The sequence below is a fragment of the Nycticebus coucang genome, chromosome X (genome assembly GCF_027406575.1).
Source record: "Nycticebus coucang isolate mNycCou1 chromosome X, mNycCou1.pri, whole genome shotgun sequence".
Lineage (NCBI taxonomy): Eukaryota > Metazoa > Chordata > Mammalia > Primates > Lorisidae > Nycticebus > Nycticebus coucang.
Window position 1 is genome coordinate 12,922,067 of NC_069804.1, and position 22,020 is coordinate 12,944,086.

At 37.9% G+C, this 22,020-nt stretch overlaps 1 protein-coding gene across 2 annotated transcripts in view; it reads left to right on the forward strand.

Annotated features, from left to right (window-relative positions):
- GLRA2 (glycine receptor alpha 2) overlaps positions 1 to 22,020 on the forward strand; it is a 231,649-nt gene that overhangs the window by 40,630 nt on the left and 168,999 nt on the right. For both annotated transcript variants that reach the window (XM_053579984.1, XM_053579983.1), the window contains one exon: positions 14,166 to 14,233. In XM_053579984.1, coding sequence (XP_053435959.1) covers positions 14,166 to 14,233 — 68 coding nt within the window. The remainder of the gene's footprint in view (positions 1 to 14,165; positions 14,234 to 22,020) is intronic.

Genomic DNA, 22,020 nt, shown 5'->3' on the forward strand with positions numbered 1-22,020 from the left:
ATATGCCTAATAGAGGAATTATAGCATTGAATGGCAGATCTATTTTTAGATATCTAAGTGTTCCCCAAACATCTTTCCAAAAGGAATGTATTAATGCATTCCCACCAGCAGTGTAGAAGTGTTCACTTTTCTCCACATCCACGCCAACATCTCTGCTCTTGGGATTTTATGATATGGGCTAATCTTACTGGAGTTAGATGATATCTCAAAGTAGTTTTGATTTGCATTTCTCTGATGATTAAAGATGATGAGTATTTTTTCATATGTCCGTAGGCCATGCACCTGTCTTCTTCAGAGAAGTTTCTCTTCAAGTCCCTTGCCCAGTCTGTGATGGGATCACTTGTTCTTTACTTGCTTATACGTTTGAGTTCTCTCTGGATTCTAGTTATTAAACCTATGTAGGAAACATAACCTACAAATATCTTCTCCCATTCTGAGGGCGGTTTGCTTGCTTGACTAACTGTGTTCTTGGCTGTGAAGAAGCTTTTTAGTTTGATCATGTCCCAGTAGTGTATTTTTGAAGCTGCTTCGATTCCCGGTGGGGGGAGGTCCTCCTCATAAAATACTCGCCCAGACCGATTTCTTCAAGGGTTTTCCCTGCACTCTCTTCTAGCATTGTTATAGTGTCATGTCTTAAGTTTAAATCTTTAATCCAGTGAGAGTCTATCTTAGTTAGTGGTGAAAGGTGTGGGTCCAGTTTAGTCTTCTACAGGTTGCCAGCCAGTTTACCCAGCACCATTTGTTAAATAGGGAATCTTTTCCCCACTGAATGTTTTTAACTGGCTTGTCAAAGATCAAATAATGGTAAGTAGCTGGATTCATCTCTTGGTTCTCTATTCTGTTCCAGACATCTACTTCTCTGTTTTTGTGCCAGTACCATGCTGTTTTGATCACTATCAATTTATAGTATACTCTGAGTCTGGTAGTGTGATTCCTCCTTTGTTTTTATTTCTGAGTAATGTCTTGGCTATACGAGGTTTTTTTTCTGATTCCATATAAAACGAAGTATTAATTTTTCAAAATCTTTAAAGTATGACAGTGGAGCTTTAATAGGGATTGCATTAAAATTGTATATTGCTTTGGGTAATATGGACTTTTTTTTTTTTTTTTTTTTTGGTAGAGACAGAGTCTCACTTTATTGCCCTTGGTGGAGTGCTGTGGCATCACACAGCTCACAGCAACCTCCAACTCCTGGGCTTAAGCGATTCTCTTGCCTCAGCCTCCCGAGCAGCTGGGACTGCAGGCGCCCGCCACAACGTCCGGCTATTTTTTGGTTGCAGTTTTGGCCGGGGCCGGGTTTGAACCCGCCACCCTCGGTATATGGGGCCGGCGCCTTACCAACTGAGCCACAGGTGCCGCCCAGTAATATGGACATTTTAACAATGTGGATTCTTCCCAGCCATGAGCATGGTATGTTTTTCCATTTGTTAACATTTTCAGCTATTTCTTTTCGTAGAGTTCCATAGTTCTCTTTATAGAGATCTTTCACGTCGTCTGTTAGATAAACTCCCAAATATTTCATCTTCTTTGGCACAACTGTGAATGGAATAGAGTCCTTAACTGTTTTTTTCTGTTTGACTATTGTTGGTATATATAAAGGCTACCGATTTATGAATGTTGATTTTGTAACCTGAGATGCTGCTGTATTCCTTGATCACTTCTTTGGCACTACTGTGTACAGAATACAGTCCTTAACTGTTTTTTCAGCTTGATTATTGTTGGTATATATAAAGGCTACTGATTTATGAGTGTTGATTTTATAACCTGAGACACTGCTGTATTCCTTGATCACTTCTAAGAGTTTTGTAGTAGAATCCCTGGTGTTTTCCAGATATACAATCATATCATCTGCGAAGAGCAAAAGTTTGATCTATTCTGACCCTACATGGATACCCTTGATCACCTTTTCTTCCCTAATTGTGATGGCTAAAACTTCCATTACAATGTTAAGGAGCAGTGGAGACAATGGGCAGCCTTGTCTGGTTCCTGATCTGAGTGGAAATGTTTTCAATTTAATTGCATTCAATACGATACTGGCTGTGGGTTTCTTGTAGATGGCCTCTATCAGTTTAAGAAATGTCCCTTCTATACCAATTTTCTTACGTGTTCTGATCATGAAGGGATGCTGGATATTATCAAAAGCTTTTTCTGCATCAATTGAGAGAATCATATGGTCTTTGTTTTTTAATTGGTTTATGTGCTGAATTATTCTTATAGATTTACATATATTGAACCAGCCTTGAGACCCTGGGATAAAACCGACTTGGTCATGATGTAGAATTTATTTGATGTGTTGCTGGATTCTGTTTGTTAGGATCTTGTTGAATATTTTTGCATCTATATTCATTAGTGATATTGGTCTATAATTTTCTTTTCTTGTTGGGTCTTTTCCTGGTTTGGGGATCAGGGTAATGTTTGCTTCTTAGAACGTGTTGGGTAGTCTTCCTTCTTTTTCTACATTTTGGAACAGGTTGAGTAATATAGGTACTAATTCCTCTTTAAAGGTTTGATAGAATTCTGACGTGAAGCCATCTGGTCCCGAGCTTTTCTTTTTAGGGAGGTTTAGTATGGTTGACGCTATTTCAGAACTTGATATGGGCCTGTTCAACATTTCCACTTGATTCTGGCTAAGTCTTGGAAGGTGACGTGCTTCTAAGTATTGGTCAATTTCCTTCAGATTTTCATATTTCTGAGAATAAAGTTTCTTGTAATATTCATTAAGGATTTTTTCAATTTCTGAGGAGTCTGTTGTTATTTCGTCTTTGTTGTTTCTGATTGATTGAAATTAGAGATTTTACTCTTTTTTTCCTGGTTAGGTTAGCCAAAGGTTTATCTATTCTATTGACATTTTCAAAAAACCAACTTTTTGATTTATTGATCTGTTCTATAATTCTTTTGTTTTCAATTTCATTTAATTCTGCTCTAATTTTGGTTGTTTATTTTCTTCTATTGGGTTTGGGGTTGGAATGTTCTTCCTTTTCCAGTTGCTTGAGATGTCTATTTCTGTTCTCTTGAAGAAGGCTTGCAGTGCTATAAATTTCCCTCTTAGGACTACCTTTGCGGTATCCCACTGGTTCTGGTAATTCGTGTCTTCACTGTTGTTTTGTTCCAAAAATTTGGCAATTTCCTTCTTAATGTCATCTCTCACTCAGCTATCATTCAGCATAAGGTTATTTAACTTCCATGTTTTTGTATGAGTATGCAGATTCCTGTTGTTACTCAGCTCAACTTTTATTCCATGGTGGTCTGAGAAGATGCAAAGAATAATTTCCATTCCTTTAAATTTACTGAGGTTAGACTTGTGACCTAAGATGTGATCGATTTTGGAGTATGTTCTGTGGGCTGATGAGAAGTATGTGTATTCAGTTTTGTTGGGATGAAATCCAAATGTTGGATGGTTAGGTTTAAATCTGATATTTCTTTGCTCAGCTTCTTGTTGGAGGATGGATCCAACACTGCCAAAAGAGTGTCGAAATCTCCAAATATTATGGAGCTGGAGGAAATCAAGTTGCTCATGTATGTTAGAGTTTCTCTTATAAATTGAGGTACATTCTGTTTGGGCGCATAAATATTAATAATTGAAATCTCATCATATTGAGTATTACCCTTAACAAATATGAAGTGACCATTCTTACCCTTCCTTACTTTTGTTGGTTTAAAGCCTGTTGTATCTGCAAATAGAATTGCAACACATGCTTTTTTCTGATTACCATTTGCCTGAAATATGGATGACCATCCTTTCACCCTGAGTCTGTATTTGTCTTTTAAGGTAAGATGTGACTCTTTTATGCAGCAACTATCTGGCCTGAGTTTTTGTATCCAGTCAGCTAACCTGTGCCTCTTTAGAGGACAGTTTAAGCTGTTCACATTAATGGATAATATTGATAAGTCTGGTAAAATTTTGGGTATCAAGTTTTTTAAAAGTCCAGTAGACATTTTTAATCCTTTCACCACTGTGGATGTTGGAGTTTGATCAAAAGTTTCTGAGTGAGTTTTCATTTTTTGGTAGAGGATTGGGCTGGTCATTATGGAGGATAGGTCTGAGAATATCTTGATGAGCTGGTTTGGTTATGACAAATTTCTTCAACAGATGAATGTCATTGAAATATTTAATTTATCCATCATAAATGAAACTCAGTTTAGCTGGATACAGGATCCGGGGTTGAAAGTTATTTTGCTTTAGGAGATTAAAAGTCGATGACCACCTTCTTCTGGCTTGAAAAGTTTCAGCAGAGATATCTGCAGTCATTCTAATATTCTTCCCTTTGTAGTTAATGGATTTCTTACGTCTGGCAGCTTTCAGAATTTTATCCTTCATATTAACTTTAGTGAAGTTAATTATGATATGCCTGGGGGATGTCTTTTGGGGATTGAGTCGTGCTGGGGTTCTGAAACTGTCTGCTATCTGAATTTCAGAATCTTTTGGCATGTCTGGAAAATTCTGTTTCATAATTTCATGGATAAGGACCTCTGTGCCTAGCGAGGGCACTTCATCAGTTTTCAGGGATTCCAATGAGGCGGATATTACCCTTCTTTGAATTATCCCAGAGCTGTCTGAGAGAATGATCCGTTTTTGTTCTCCATTTCTCTTCCTCTTTGAGAGTTTGGGAGCATTCAAAGGCTTTGTCTTCATTGTCAGAAATCCTTTCTTCTGCTTGCTTCACTCTCTTACTGAGGGATTCTACTGTATTTCTAGATCTTTGAGGGCTGCAAATTCTTGCTTCCATGCATCAAAATCTTTAGTGGTTTTGTCTTTAAATTTGTTAAATTCTTGAGACAACTTTTGAATTTCTCCTCGAATTTCTAATTTCAACTTTTGAATTGCTGCTCGAATTTCTAATTCCAAATTTTCCTCCATTTTATTAATCTTGTTTGCAATCCAAATTCTGAATTCGATTTCTGATATCTCAGCCAGCTGTTTATGAATGGGATCTTCAATTACATCTTCCATATCTTTCCTGTCTTTCCTTGGGGGGGGGGGTTTGAACTATTCTGGTTATTCATGTTACCAGAGTTTTTTTTACTGATTCCGCCCCATGATGGTTTTACACCATTTGATTTTTCCCCTGGAGCTTTGTCGAGGACCCATACAGTACTATGGCCTGAGAAACATGGGACCTGTTTGGTGTGGTGGGGCTAAGTGGTTCTGTCTTGTTTTCAGCTGATCTCTGTTTGACCCTAGTGAAACAGTTACTCTGGGTTGAAGTCTCAGCTCTGGAGCAATACCACCAATTAAGTCACCCCGCCCCCACAGGCAATAATTGGAAAAGGAAAATCAAACCTTCCTACAACAACCACACATCCAGGGCACCACCTGAATAGTGCTCAGGCTATTGGCTCAGTTGAAAAGGTCCAAATCAATTGTCTCAGTGAGCACCTGTCTCAGGTGGGAGAGTTTGAAAGGTCTCTGGCAACAGGATCACAGGGGTCTGGTGTCTACTCTGTATGGCTTCCTCCAGTGCTCCGTGGAGTCAGGAGAACCCACCCAGCAAATAGATCAGTCTGGGAAGGTTTATGCCTCCTTCCCCACCTTGCACCTCTGTCATACCCAGTCACTGATAGTCCCGCAGTGGTTTGACCCAGTTGCCTGTAGTGAATAGATATTCCAGGGGTTTACACCTGCCTGAATCACAAGGAAATCTATTTCTGCTCAGCCAGGCTGTTGCGCTTTGCCTCTATCTAGCAGGGGGAGGTGAGGCCTGACAACCTCGGGCACTTGATGGAGGCTGGGGGGTGTTCACTCAGTTCCAGCCCCGCCCCTGATTGATGTTACTGACAGAACAGAACAAATTTGCGGGAATTTGTTTCTTTCCCTGCTTTATTCCCCTACAGAAGCAAGGCTGTTTTGAGTTCTCAGAGCCTGCACTTCAGGCCCTGTCTTTGCTCCTGCAGGTTTGAATTCGTTTTCCTGTCAGTTCTAGCCTCCTGTCTTCCGTTGTCTATAGGCTGACGATCCCCTGAGGGCTGGGTGCATCTTAGGCTCAGTAAAGCAGTCCTCTGGGTCAGCCCCTCCCTGGATTCTGTGCCTGTGTTTCTACTCCCCATGTTCCACCCAGGCCGGTACCGCCTCAGGCAAACCCTTTACTCACGGGGCCTGAATTTCATCCCAGATCTGTTCCGTTGTGGTTGCCACCTGAGTAGATGTCTGGCCTCCTCTGGTTGCCCAGGGAGACAGGGGGTGTGGCTTCAGAATATCCGGGAGTGAGCCCTTTTGTTGCTAAAAGACAGGTGTTGCTTTGTGCCTCGGGGCACCACCACTCCGGTGTGGTTCCCTCTCAGCCGACTGTCCTCTCCTCACTCCCGTGCCCCAGAGTCGGCACTGACCAGTTGCAGTCTAGGCCCTGTCCACACCCCTCGAGAAATCACCAAAGAATATAGACACCAGGGGGACAGGCCTCCAGACCTCAGAGTGAGAGTGGAGGGGAGTGTTGGGAGCTCAAGAGTTGCAGGTAGAGAATATATACAGTTTTATACAGTTTTATCCCTGGCAGGAGAACACCGTGGCACCCTAGTAGGGGAGGTAGGTCCAGTTTTTAGAGGGTCTCTCCTGTGGAGTGTATTAGGAGGACCTTTGAACTCTGCTCATTTGTTTGTGAAGCACACTGAGCCATTCTCATGGGGGAGGGGACTCCTGTCCACTTGGTGATGGATTTTGTACCTTTTGTTTGTATCCTTGGGGTCGCAGCTCACCTCAGTGTGGTTGATGTGCGTTCTTCAACCTTCTCTCTTGGTGCAGCTCAAATCCACCCAGTTACTTGCTAAATTTCTGTCCTTTAATTCTCCTTCTGGACGGGACCCTCTGCGGAAAGCTGGCTTCACTCAGCCATCTTGTCTCCGCCCCCACCAACATTTTATTTTTATGTTTAGTACAGCGCATCAATATCTAGTGGCTTAAAAAATGGTTTGAATTCACCTTGCAGCCCTAACCCTCGGCAGAGTGAGACCGGTTTTGGCACACTGGTCCACAGGCACGAGAACTTAAAGAGCAAGAGGAAGTGAAAGGAAAATTAGGGCAAGGAAACAGATAAAAGAAATCACCCATGAGGAAGAATCAGCAGAAAACTCCAGGAAACATGAAGAACCAGTCCAGAACAACCCCGCCAAGGGACCATGAGGTAGCTAATGCAGATCATTCTACCTATAAAGAAATGTTAGGAATGACAGAAAGGGAATTTAGAATACACATGTTCAAAACAATGAAAGAAATGATGGAAACAATGAAGGAAACTGCTAATAAAGAGGAAAATAACCAAAAGGAAATCCAAAAACAGAATCAAATAAGAGATGAGCAATATGAAGAATATAAAAAGCAGAGCTGAAGGAACTGAAACAGTCAATTAGGGAACTTCAAGATGCAATGGAAAGTATCAGCAACAGGTTAGACCACGCAGAAGAAAGAATTTCAGAGGTAGAAGACAAAGTTCTTGAGATAACTCAGATAGTAAAAGAGGCAGAAAAGAAGAGAGAGAAAGCAGAACATTCACTGTCAGAATTATGGGACTTTATGAAGCGTTCCAACATACGAGTTATAGGAATTCCAGAAGGGGAAGAAGAATGCCCCAGAGGAAGGGAAGCCATACTAGAGAATATTATAAAAGAAAATTTCCCAAATATCACCAAACATTCTGACACACTGCTTTCAGACGGCTATCGGACCCCAGGTCGCCTCAACTCTAACCGAGCTTCTCCAAGACACATTGTGATGAACCTGTCCAAAGTCAAGACAAAATAAAAGATTCTGCAAGCTGCCAGGAGTAAGCGCCAGTTGACCTACAGAGGCAAATCCATCAGAGTGACCGCAGACTTCTCTAATGAAACTTTCCAAGCAAGATGACAGTGGTCATCTACCTTTAATCTACCTAAACAGAACAATTTCCAGCCCAGAATTCTGTACCCTGCTAAGCTAAGCTTCAAAATTGATGGAGAAATCAAATCATTTACGGATATACAAACATTGAGGAAATTCGCCACAACAAGACCAGCTCTACAGGAAATACTTCAACCTGTTCTGCACACTGACCACCACAATGGATCAGCAGCAAAGTAAGAACTCAGAAATTAAAGGACAGAACCTAACCTCCACACTGATGCAAAAGATAAAACTAAGCAATGGACTCTCACAAAATAAGACGAATAGAATACTACCACACTTACCAATTATCTCAAGAAATGTTAATGGCTTGAATTCCCCACTGAAGAGACATAGATTGGCTGACTGGATTAAAAAACACAAGCCGAAAGCTATAACCCAGTTACAACCTAAGAATAGGGGGAAGGGGGAAAGGGAGGGGAGGGAGGAGGGAGGGGTAGAGGGAAGGGGATTGGTGGGATTACACCAGCGGTGCATCTTACAAGGGTACATGAGAAACTTGGTAAACGGTCTGTGAAGCTAGTGAATGATGCCTCATGATCATATCAATGTACACAGCTATGATTTAATAAAAAACACAAGCCATCCATTTGCTGTCTGCAAGAAACACACCTGGCTTCAAAAGAAAAATTCAAGCTCCGAGTCAAGGGTTGGAAGACAATTTTTCAGGCAAATGGAATTCAGAAGAAAAGAGGAGTTGCAATCTTATTTTCAGATACATGTGGATTTAAAGCAACTAAAGTCAAAAAAGACAAAGAGGGTCACTTTATATTGGTCAAGGAAAAAATACAACAAGAAGACATTTTAATTCTAAATATTTATGCACCCAATTCAAATGCTCCCAGATTCTTGAAACAGACCTTACTCAGTCTGAGCAATATGATATCTGATAATACCATCATAACAGGGGACTTTAACACTCCTCTTACAGAGCTGGACAGATCCTCTAAACAGAAATTAAACAAAGATATAAGAGATTTAAATGAGACCCTAGAACAACTGTGCTTGGTAGACGCATATAGAACACTCCACCCCAAAGATAAAGAATATACATTCTTCTCATCACCCCATGGAACATTCTCCAAAATTGATCATATCTTGGGACACAAAACAAATATCAACAGAATCAAAAGAATTGAAATTTTACCTTGTATCTTCTCAACCATAAGGCACTAAAAGTGGAACTCAACTCTAACAAAAATGCTCGACCCCACCCAAAGGCATGGAAATTAACCAACCTTCTGTTGAATAACAGATGGGTGCAGGAAGAAATAAAACAGGAAATCATTAACTTCCTTGAGCATAACAACAATGAAGACACAAGCTACCAAAACCTGTGGGATACTGCAAAAGCAGTTTTGAGAGGAAAATTCATTGCTTTAGATGCCTACATTCGAAAAACAGAAAGAGAGCACATCAACAATCTCACAAGAGATCTTATGGAATTGGAAAAAGAAGAACAATCTAAGCCTAAACTCAGTAGAAGAAAAGAAATATCCAAAATCAAATAAGAGATCAATGAAATTGAAAACAAAAGAATCATTCAGAAAATTAATGAAACAAGGAGTTGGTTTTTTGAAAAAATAAATAAAATAGATAAACCATTGGCCAGACTAACGAGGAATAGAAAAGTAAAATCTCTAGTAACCTCAATCAGAAATGATAAAGGGGAAATAACAACTGATCCCACAGAGATACAAGACATCATCTCTGAATACTACCAGAAACTCTATGCCCAGAAATTTGACAATGTGAAGGAAATGCAGAAATATTTGGAATCACACCCTCTCCCTAGACTCAGCCAGGAAGAAATAGAGCTCCTGAACAGACCAATTTCAAGCACTGAGATCAAAGACACAATAAAAAAGCTTCCAACCAAAAAATGCCCTGGTCCAGATGGCTTCACTCCAGAATTCTATCAAACCTTCAAGGAAGAGCTTATTCCTGTACTGCAGAAATTATTCCAAGAAATTGAGGAAGAAGGAATCTTCCCCAACACATTGTATGAAGCAAACATCAACCTGATACCAAAACCAGGAAAAGACCCAAACAAAAAGGAGAATTTCAGACCAATCTCACTTATGAATATAGATGCAAAAATTCTCAACAAAATCCTAGCCAATAGATTACAGCTTATCATCAAAAAAGTCATTCATCATGATCAAGTAGGCTTCATCCCAGGGATGCAAGGCTGGTTTAACATACACAAGTCCATAAACGTTATCCACCATATTAACAGAGGCAAAAATAAAGATCACATGATCCTCTCAATAGATGCAGAAAAAGCATTTGATAAAATCCAGCATTCTTTTCTAATTAGAACACTGAAGAGTATAGGCATAGGTGGCACATTTCTAAAACTGATTGAAGCTATCTATGACAAACCCACAGCCAATATTTTATTGAATGGGGTAAAACTGAAAGCTTTTCCTCTTAGAACTGGAACCAGACAAGGTTGTCCTCTGTCACCTTTACTATTCAACATAGTGCTGGAAGTTCTAGCCAATACAATTAGGCAAGACAAGGAAATAAAGGGAATCCAAATGGGAGCAGAGGAGGTCAAACTCTCCCTCTTTGCTGACGACATGATCTTATACTTAGAGAACCCCAAAGACTCAACCACAAGACTCCTAGAAGTCATCAAAAAATACAGTAATGTTTCAGGATATAAAATCAATGTCCACAAGTCAGTAGCCTTTGTATACACCAATAACAGTCAAGATGAGAAGCTAATTAAGGACACAACTCCCTTTACCATAGTTTCAGAGAGGAATATACCTAACGAAGGAGGTAAAGGACCTCTATAAAGAAAACTATGAAATCCTCAGAAAGGAAATAGCAGAGGATATTAACAAATGGAAGAACATACCATGCTCATGGACGGGAAGAATCAACATTGTTAAAATGTCTATACTTCCCAAAGCAATGTACCTATTCAATGCCATTCCTATCAAAATACCAACATCATACTTTCAAGATTTGGAAAAAATGATTCTGCGTTTTGTATGGAACCGGAAAAACCCCCATATAGCTAAGCAGTTCTCAGTAATAAAAATAAAGCTGGGGGCATCAGCATACCAGATTTTAGTCTGTACTACAAAGCCATAGTGGTCAAGACAGCATGGTACTGGCACAAAAACAGAGACATAGACACTTGGAATAGAATTGAAAACCAAGAAATGAAACTAACATCTAACAACCACCTAATCTTCGATAAACCAAACAAGAACATACCTTGGGGGAAAGACTCCCTATTCAGTAAATGGTGTTGGGAGAACTGGATGTCTACATGTAAAAGACTGAAACTGGACCCACACCTTTCCCCACTCACAAAAATTGATTCAAGATGGATAAAGGACTTAAATTTAAGGCATGAAACAATAAAAATCCTCCAAGAAAGCATAGGAAAAACACTGGAAGATATTGGCCTGGGGAAAGACTTCATGAAGAAGCCTGCCATGGCAATTGCAACAACAACAAAAATAAACAAATGGGACTTCATTAAACTGAAAAGCTTCTGTACAGCTAAGGAGACAATAAGCAAAGCAAAGAGACAACCTACACAATGGGAAAGGATATCTGCATATTTTCAATCAGACAAAAGCTTGATAACTAGGATCTATAGAGAACTCAAATTAATCCACATGAAAAAAGCCAACAATCCCATATATCAATGGGCAAGAGACATGAATAGAGCTTTCTCTAAAGATGACAGACGAATGGCTAACAAACACATGAAAAAATGTTCATCATCTCTATATATTAGAGAAATGCAAATCAAAACAACCCTGAGATATCATCTAACCCCAGTGAGAATGGCCCACATCACAAAACCTCAAAACTGCAGATGCTGGCGTGGATGTGGAGAGAAGGGAACACTTTTACACTGCTGGTGGGACTGCAAACTAGTACAACCTTTCTGGAAGGAAGTACGGAGAAACCTCAAAGCACTCAACCTAGACCTCCCATTTGATCCTGCAATCCCATTACTGGGCATCTACCCAGAAGGAAAGAAATCCTTTTATCATAAGGACACTTGTACTAGACTGTTTATTGCAGCTCAATTTACAATCGCCAAAATGTGGAAACAGCCTAAATGCCCACCAACCCAGGAATGGATTAACAAGCTGTGGTATATGTATACCATGGAATACTATTCAGCCATTGAAAAAAATGGAGACTTTACATCCGTCGTATTAACCTGGATGGAAGTGGAAGACATTATTCTTAGTAAAGCATCACAAGAATGGAGAAGCATGAATCCTATGTACTCAATTTTGATATGAGGACAATTAATGACAATTAAGGTTATGAGGGGGGGAAGCAGAAAGAGGGACGGAGGGAGGGGGGTGGGGTCTTGGTGTGTGTCACACTTTATAGGGGCAAGACATGATTGCAAGAGGGACTTTACCTAACAATTGCAATCAGTGTAACCTGGCTTATTGTACCCTCAATGAATCCCCAACAATAAAAAAAAAATAGTTTGAATTATAGTAGTATACTATACTGACGTTTACCAGGAAAGATAAAAACAAACAAATATATAATGGTATAACCCAGCCATCTAATAATTCCAAGCTGGTCATGTAGCCCAGATAAACAAGTAACGTACAATCCAAGAAAACCAATGTGTACATTTTCAAATTCCTCCTGTCAAAATGACAATTCTTTTTTTGTTTTTTTTCTCTCCTCCATTATTCGTTTTCTACCAGCAGAAAAGAATTCATGTAATTTTCTACCCTGAATTGAAACATTTATTTATGGAGAAAGAAAAACAAAAGCAGCAAACATACACATTGTTTTTGTGACTTGCTTCTATCTTATTTAATTTGTTTTTTGTTAGCAAAAAGATTTCTTTGTTATAAAACAGAATTGTATGGCCAAGAAAGAGAAAGGCTTATTTTTGTTTTGTTTTGAGTAATCAAAAAAAGGACAACTAAAATAAAGCATAGTATGAATTGACTGTGGAGAAGAATTCATCTTTATAGATACTGATATAAAAGGGGTGGGGATGGCTGGAAATTGTTTCAGTAATTTGGTGGTACCTGTGATTCTGAGTCTGTAAACATTCTTTAAAAACAAAAATAATTAATTTTTCATTAAAAACAAAAAAAGTTACAATTCAAAGAAAAACTTACCACATTAATTTCACCGAAACTCCTTGCTCCTTCTTTTACCAAAAGATCTTGCTTGGGAACTTAAATTGGCTATGTTACCCCAAATTTCCTTTGCTCATTTTGAGAACTCTATGTGGACTTGCAGAGTGTAAAAACGTCATCAGGTGAGGCCATAACTTGTGTTTTTACTAACAACATTTGAGGGAGGCCTCAAGCCAAACTCCTCTTCATTCAGATCCTACTGGTTTGCTGGGTGTAGAACTAGGGTGTTCTTTGCATTGGACTATTAAGCCTTTTTTGAGTCAAGAGAGATAAATTTTTATGGAGTAAAGTAGCAAGTAAATAATTCATGGCAGTATTTTATTATCTCAGAAAGAATTAAAGGAAAACTCCACAGAGGCAATAAACATACTCTCCAGCAAAACACAAAGCAGGAAATTATTTTTGGCAATTTAGCTATTGACAAAAGGCTAGAGGAAAAGAGGGCTGGAGTCTGACTCTTCCCTGAGTCTCTGGACAGAGAAACGGCCTCTTTGTTCAAAGCACATCTAAGCTGTGATAACCCTTGCTTTCCACTATATTTACTAAGGCAACAATATGGACATTAAGTGACATTTCTTTTTCTGTTTATGTCTTAAAATAAGTTATGTTTGTTTTCATATTTCTGTACATTGTTTTTCTTTGGGAGACAAGGGATATAAAGAATGAGTAGGGTAATTCAGAGGTGTCAAAAGAATCTAACCCACTGATTTAAAGAATGTCACACAAAAGAAGGTGGCTGTTTCTGACCCCTTCATAATCCAAAATGCAGCTCCATTTTGACCTCATGACCCAGGCTATTTCATCACCATGAGGCACCGACGGATGATGTCTACAAAGTTGACAATCCTAAGGTCAAAGAAAGCTACCACCCAAAGGCCATTTTGATAGAATTCAGTTAATTAGTCTTCAGCTTATATTTTCCAAACTCAAAACTCTTCAGGCTAAGTTGCCATTGCTTAACTGTCATCCAAAATACAAGTGAGAATGTTACCATTATGCATCTCTGGACAAAACTTTTTTTTCAGAATCTCACCATCATTTTAATTTTATTTGCATCTCTCGCCATTTGCACAGATGTTGATGGAGCTGTATTTTTGCTTCAATTTCTATTGCAATATTCTTATTGCATTCTACAGGTCCTCCAGTAAACGTTACTTGCAATATTTTTATCAACAGTTTTGGATCAGTCACAGAAACCACCATGGTAAGTGCTACAATGCCACTGGCAAGAAAAAACGTGACTCAATTATTCCATGAACACAAACTGTCAAATTTTCTATTGTTCAACTTGCAGGGCCTCCTGTAAATGTTACCTGCAACATATTTATCAACAGCTTTGGGTCAATAGCAGAAACTACAATGGTGAGTGGGACTGAGCATTGAAGCTATCGTGTGAAGGAATGGGGTGCGGGATTGAAGAGCACTGATATATATTTGTGCGACATTTCCTGAGTGCCAATTTCCAACTTTGCTCACCTCTAAAAAACAAAAATTTATACACTTTCATTATGGACAGTCAGTAGTCAGGTATTCATTACTTAAAATTCAATAAAATTTTATCCATCATGCCAGAGAAATTTTAGCAATATTTGATGTTTGGTTACTTTTTAGTAGAATTATCAGCAACCGGGCATAGTTGAGGATACTTAAATATGTGTAACTCCAATGTTTCAGAAGTATAAATTTCTAAGTTTGAGAGATGTTTTATAGACTTTTTAAAAAATATAATGGGATTTTTAACATAGACAGGCCTCTCTTTGTTGCTACATTTAAGATACATGCCAAGGGACTGAACTTACAATCACACACACACACACACACACACACACACACACACACACAGGATTTGGCCATAGAAAGTAATCCCAAGTCCAAGGCAATTACATTATATGTATGTCTTTTTTAAAAAGCCAAAAACTTAACACTAATTCGAAGCTCATCATATAGTATGTGCAATCATGTTTCATGTATGTAAACAAGATTTCAGATACTATAAAATTCATTAAGGCTCTATAAATGTCATAGTTGTGTTGCCTATGACATAGCCTATTTGATCATTAGCCTCACCTTATCCAGTACTAGGCTATAGTATGAAGATTGTACTTTGGGTAAAATATTTTCTTGTTCCCATATGATTTATCTTAAGTCCTAAATCAATTGGCTATATATAATTTGCACAACTATGTAAAGTACAGCCATATAATTGGATGAAACTAAAATAAAATATGGTTGAGCTTGACTAAGTATTTTGGTGGCTGATGTCCTAGAAACACTTACAAAGTAAAATAATGAGCATCATGCCATTGAGATGTAAAAAATGAAGTTCTCCTGTTTTTGACTTTTATCTTTTAGGTTATTAAAATCGTGTTTAATAAATCATTGCACTTGGTGGTGTCCTTTATGTTAGAGAGAATTAATTTACTTTTTACCACTTTTTTCATTGGCAAAATTAGACATAATTCAACTGTACTACCCATTTTAATATTACTTTGAAACATCATTATCCAGAAATGAGACTTCTGAGGCTTTGACAGGATGTAGTGCATTAAGAAATTTTCCTAAATAAGATAGTTTTGATAGGGTTATTAAACTACTCATAAGAAAAGCTTAACATGGAAAGGATAAACCAACTCTGGGTTTGGCACTCAGTTTCTGTCTCTCCACCTCTTGGTTTTATCTTCATAATGAGGGGGAAAGCTTCCAATAGCCCAGATCACCGTCACCAGCTTTACACGATGGCATTCAATGACAATATTTGCACGACCTAATGCTGATTGCATTAATTAGAATCCTAAGTTGCTTTGATTAAATCTCCTCACTGCATCTTATCCTCGATCAAAAATGTAAATGTGCATCTTCTGATGTTCATTAATGCAAAAGAAGCTAAACATTTAAGAAGATGAAAATGGAAACTATGGATATTCTTGCTTTCCTCTATCTTTAACAGCTACTGAAGGTGTTTAATAAACGGGCTGCTTAGGTGCTTCCTGGCCACTTATTAAGTGTCCTTTGTTACGTTTCCTATCAGAAAATATAGAAACCGTTGCTTGAAGGTAACAAACAGTCTGTCTATTCTGCTGTATACAATAATTGAATTGCATGGAGTGATGTGCTTCTTAGCTTCAATGTAATGACAAACTTCATTCAGCTTTGAAAAAACATGTTTTATTTTCTTTAATTATGGCTTTGGTGTTAAACTACAAAATATATATATTTTAAATCCTATTATGCTTAATAAGTCAAAGAAGTCCTCATGCCACCTAGGAGAGGGATTGGCAAACTTTTTCGGTAAAAGGCCAGGCAGTAAATATTTAGGACTTTCAGAGCCAGACAATCTCTGTCACAACTACTCAGTTTAACTTTTTTGGCATGAAAGCAGCCATAAACAATAGCAAGCAAATGGGCGTAGCTGTGTTGCAATAAAACTTTATTTACAAAAACAGACAAAGCCAAATTTGGCCCACAGGTTGTAGCTTGCCAATCCTAGATGTAAATCATTAATATTTAAATGAATCTTTTCAGATTTATAACGTGACAATTGCTGCACCAAGAAAAGCATCTTATTTTCCTGCCTAGGAATCCACCTGGTGCACCTCATCTTAATCAATTCAGTCTGCTAAAGAATGTACCATACACGGGGTGGCTTACAAATAAGAGAACTGTATTTCTCACAGTTCTGGAGGCTTAAAGTCTGAAATCAGAGTGCCAGCATGATTGGATCCTGGTGGGGCTCCATTCAGGTTACAGACTGCTGGCTTCTTCTGGTATCTTCATATGGTGCATAAAACAATATTCTCTGGGGTCCCTTTTATAAGGGCAGTAGTCTATTTCATGAGGGTTCTACACTCATGACCTAACGACCTCCCAAAGGCCCCATCTCCCATCACATTTGAGGTTAGGATTCAACATAGTAATTTTGAAGGGACAAAAGCATTCAATCCATTGCATACTCAGAGTGTAACCAACAGCCCCAGCTTTCTTTATCAAAACTCTAAGATTCTACCATCCATGAATTTACTGATAGTTTCACAAAATTTGACTCCAAAAAATTGGTCAAAAAAATTAAACAGAACTGAATCCTTTTCTGAACTGTCTTCAGTTGGGGTCAGAATCCTTAGTGTTTATGCACGATGCTGACATCACTAAGGACATTGATTACTGCTATTTTCCGGGAGAATAGTTTGCTTTCTCTACATTTTATGAAATAAGTTTTTCCAATAATGTCTCAGAATTTTGAGTTTCTAAACCCGTTGATTATCCTCTCTTCCTTCATACCTCACTCTCATCTCATGATCTGGATAGCATTATTAAAGGATTTAGTTTTGGGTGTTTGCTTCTAAAAGATAGTGTTATCTATTTTAGGAACCCAACATCATTTTTTTTGGGGGGGTGCTGTCTACTCTGCCCTTTTCTGGTTAATAAAATCCCACTAAATTATCATATTACAGGTACTTCCTGCCCACAAAGTATTGGCTTACTTACAGCTTCACTTCTTTGATATGCTAGTATCCTCACAGGATAACATATTTGTGCTACTCTAAGGAATATTTTTACTTAATGATAATATACATTATTCAAACATATACAATTTTATTAATTATAAAACAGAGAAATCAGTTAGGAGTTGTTGCTACCTGACCCAGTGTTAAGAATAGTCAGTGAAACAAATTTTGTGTGTTCTAAAGTACTGAGAAGACTAATAAGGGGTATATGATGAGATTGGTTACATTCTGTTTTTGGGATGTGGGTCTACCATTTCCTTTTCTTTCCCTCTACCTTTTCTTTAGCTGTTGATAGCAAGTGAATTCACAGGATGGGGAGCATATTTTCAATGCCCTCTTTTCTGGTGCAAAGTGATAGTGTGAGAATATTAGTAATGTCAGTAAGGGTCAAGGGTGTCTACACACCATTTGTATGCAACTTTCCCCAACACTGGACCATTAGATAATGGAGAAGAAATTTTCTCTTCCTAGCTTTCAAATGACCAGAAGGACGTGACTGTACAGGGTATAATTTGGACCTGAGGATACTGGAACATCTCTAGAATATAATTCTGGCACTCAAACTCTTCCCCCCAAAGTAAATACCACATGCTTTGCTGGTTACTGCTGCAGGGTAAAGAGCTGTATTACCTCCAGTCTGAAATCATGTCCATGAAGAACTCAAATAAGAAGGTAGACAGTCCCTTATTAGAATGTGTGCTGTGCTATCACCACTGAAATGACGATATGGGTCCCCTTTCACTGTATAGCTACATAACCAAGTCATAAGGAAACATTAATTTATAAGTGCTAGTAGGTAGCTACATTTCTAATTTCTCACTTCTTAAAGAAGACTCCAGAATCTACTGCAAGTCTGGCATTTTGTTAAACTGATATTTTTAGGTGACCTTGGTCTTTAAGTTAATAGTGCAATGTTACAGCCTGAATTTTTCGTAAAGCAGCTGCCCCTCCCCAGTAATTTCAAACTCAAAGGTAACTTTCCATATTAAAACTAGAACAGACTAGAGATTATGAAACTTTACTGCAGCATAGCCAGGGGTAAAACCAAAGTGCCACACAGGCACTGGGGAGAATCAACCAAGCATATCCTTGTCTTTGACACCTTTATAACATAATTGGATTGAACAATGTAAAATAAATAATGTTATAAGAAGGTAATAGTGAGGTTTAATAGAAGTATGTATGAGACAGAGTGGAAATCTTTATTTACAAAAGCTTAACTAAATAGTATAGTGCCAAAACAATTCAATTTAAGAAAACAATTTTTGATGGAATAGGCATAACAGTATACTATATCAGAAAAAGTGAAATCTGAGAAATTCCAAATTTGACATGAAAGGATAAAGTACTTGCATTACCAGTATTAAGAATATAATAAAGACATGTGACTTACACACAGCTTTTGAAAAAATGAGATATATATACATAATTAAAAAGTTTCCATTACCTAATCCAATACCCAGATAGTCAACCATACAGAGACGAATTTTAGTATAAGAAAATATGTCATTTGTTTGAAGTAGATTCTGTCCCTAGAGAAAGAAGGCAGTGTAAAATAAAATTCAGTTTGCATTTAAGCATGCTTCTTGGTATTTATTTCCCCTTTAATGTTTCTTTAAATCTAGAAGCAAAAATAAAGAAAAGGAAGGACTACAGAACAATGTAACTATCCTCTTGTGGTTTTGAATATAGTGAGAAAATAAAGCTATAGATGAATAAACAGAAATGATGTCTAGCCAAATCACACATGCCAAATTTTTACACCATGTTCAAAATGACAGTGAACTAGAAGAATTACACAGGCACGGCTCCAGATAATCTTTTCTTTAGATAATTATTTTTCCATATCATTACATGCCCTTTTCAATTTTAAAAGATTTTTAAGGATCCTTGTTTACTTTAGAATAGTATATATCATCAAAAACAAAATTATGAACAAATTTCAATTACTATACATTAAAAAAGAATAAATACTGATAACCAAAAGCTCTGACAAAGGTCTTATTTCATATAAGTGCTGTAATTGTGGCATAAAATATATTTCTCCTCGAAGTTTTACACTTATCCTTGCTTACAAGTAAGGGGATTAATTTATTTCAAATTAATCTTTAGACATTTAATGATTCTACTCCGATATGATAGACTCAGTGCTTTTTTTAAAGTTCTAATACTGGGAGAATCTATTTCATCATTTTCTATACATAAATTTCAAAGTAGAAAACCAGGAAACACTAGGGAACCTCAAGGGAAAGACTTAATAAAATGATATATATTTGCTGTGAAAATTCATATTGAGATATTTTTCTTAAAGGTCATTTTCATATTGTATGTCACTAATGTAATATTCTCTCAAGTCTCTCAATACATAACTTTAAATCATTCTCAGGCCCAAGAGAGGATTGCAACTATGTTCTGTTGGTAATTTTGCTGCCCAATGCTCTGTATCTGGCTTCTCATGGCCTCTCCTATACTAGGATTACTTCCTAAGGGGAGGGGGCCTTCGCTGGCCTGCTGATGTTCTAAGATATTTGTTACAACTACTTGACCTCTGTTATTTCCTGCTGCCATTACATCCCATACTTAGAGTTCCTCTACCTCTAAAATTGACTAAAGAATGGGATCTTTTTCTTTTCTACTTCCTATTGAAATAGCATACAGACTTCTCCTAAATAATTTCATTAAGGACAACTAATTCTAGCTCAAGGGAAATAAAAGGGAGTGAGTGTCAAACACTGGGAAAGCTTCATTTTTCTCCTCAGAAAATCTTAAGAAAATCTCACAACTAATGCATTTAGTGCATGCTTATATGTAAATTGTATTATTATATTTTCAGTAACCCCTTTGACCTTCATAAATCACACATTTTTTACTCCTTACACAATACTCCAAAGCTTCCAGTAACTCCTATTCCCAATGAGATCCTGAACTATCAATAATCTCTTTCCAGCTACAACCTTCTGGTACCTTTGCCCAAGTCCAGAACTGTGTGATGGGGAGAACTTTGAGGTTCTGTCCTTCCTTTTTTCCACTCAGTGGGAGAGCCAGTGAGCAAATAAGATGGAATGGAAGCCTAGCTGAATCCACAAAGACACCCTTCTGGATCTGAGAATTTACTATATGGGCCTAGTCTAATCCCAAATAAAAGTCAGCTGCCAAAATTTTCCAAGTCAGAAAGTCTTTTTATTATCCAATAGAGAACCTCCAATTATTCTCTTTTAATAGCACAGTCTCCCCAAATGATATAGGTTTTGATAACTGATTTTTAGTAGTTAGTAACCTTAGTAGAACCTCCATAGTTGACCCCTCCCTACACTGACCATCTCCTTACATTGATCTAATTTTCATAGACCGGACATGCACCACATGCACATATCAGTACAGTAGGCCTAGTTCCTTATATTGATCACCTCCATATGTTGACCAGTTTGTTATAGTCCCTGGGATGGCCAACTCACAGAGATTCTACTACTACTGTATTTGACTATTGGCCTACTTTAGGACCAGCCTACATGGGGCACCCTTTCTAAGAATTGCCACCCCCAAAATTCTCTGTGATCCTCATCATCAGGGCGACAACTACAATTGAGAAAAAGTCATCAGAGTTTACATAGTTTATTAAATAGGTAGAAGGTACTGAAGCTGTTTTCCACATACACTGATCTTTACAGCTTAATTATTTTCTTCTCTTTTGGCACTGAGGGAATTGACCAAAACTGGACATCCTGAGATAGTCTCCACAGTGTCTAGTAGAGTGACCAATCATTTCTATTTGCCTGGCATGAGGGGGTTCCCTGGATGTGAGACTTAGGGGCCAAAAATGGGAAGTTCTCGAGCAAACCAGGAGAAGTTAGTTACCATTAGAGTAAGTTAAACAATAACCAAAAAAGTCCAGGTACTCAAAATTTGGAGATGGAGCAAATGAAGAGCAAAAATGTAAAGGAAGGAGAGTAAGAATGAATGAGTATATATCTCCCTAAAAGACCACATGTAGCAGGCAATAGCAGAAAACTATTTGCTGTGAAACCATAGTCTTGTTTGACTAGGGGATACTAGTGAAGCCTCAGTTGAGCTCAAGATTATCAAGTGAAGCAACACTTTCCATAAACCTAAAGACTTTTAGGTAGAAGTCCCAGGACAGCTGTCACTGCCCCAGGTTGATTCATTAGCTTAGAAAGAAATCCCAGACCAAATGGGAATGCCAGGGGTATACACAAAGCTCCAAAAAGGAAGAATACCTTTGTAAAAATGTGTTCAGACTGGGAAAATGTGAAAAAGATCTCTGGATGAAGCATCAAGTTGGCTGGTGTAGATATAACATATTCAGAGAAAATGATCAAATATTTAAGAATTGTGGAAGTAAGTAGCTTCGAGGGAAATATTTCATGAACATGAAATATTTTTATGTTTATATTTATGAATTTTAAAGATATTGTCCCATCATGTCATAGTTTTATAAGATTTTTCACTACCAAAATTGCAGAGTGGGTTT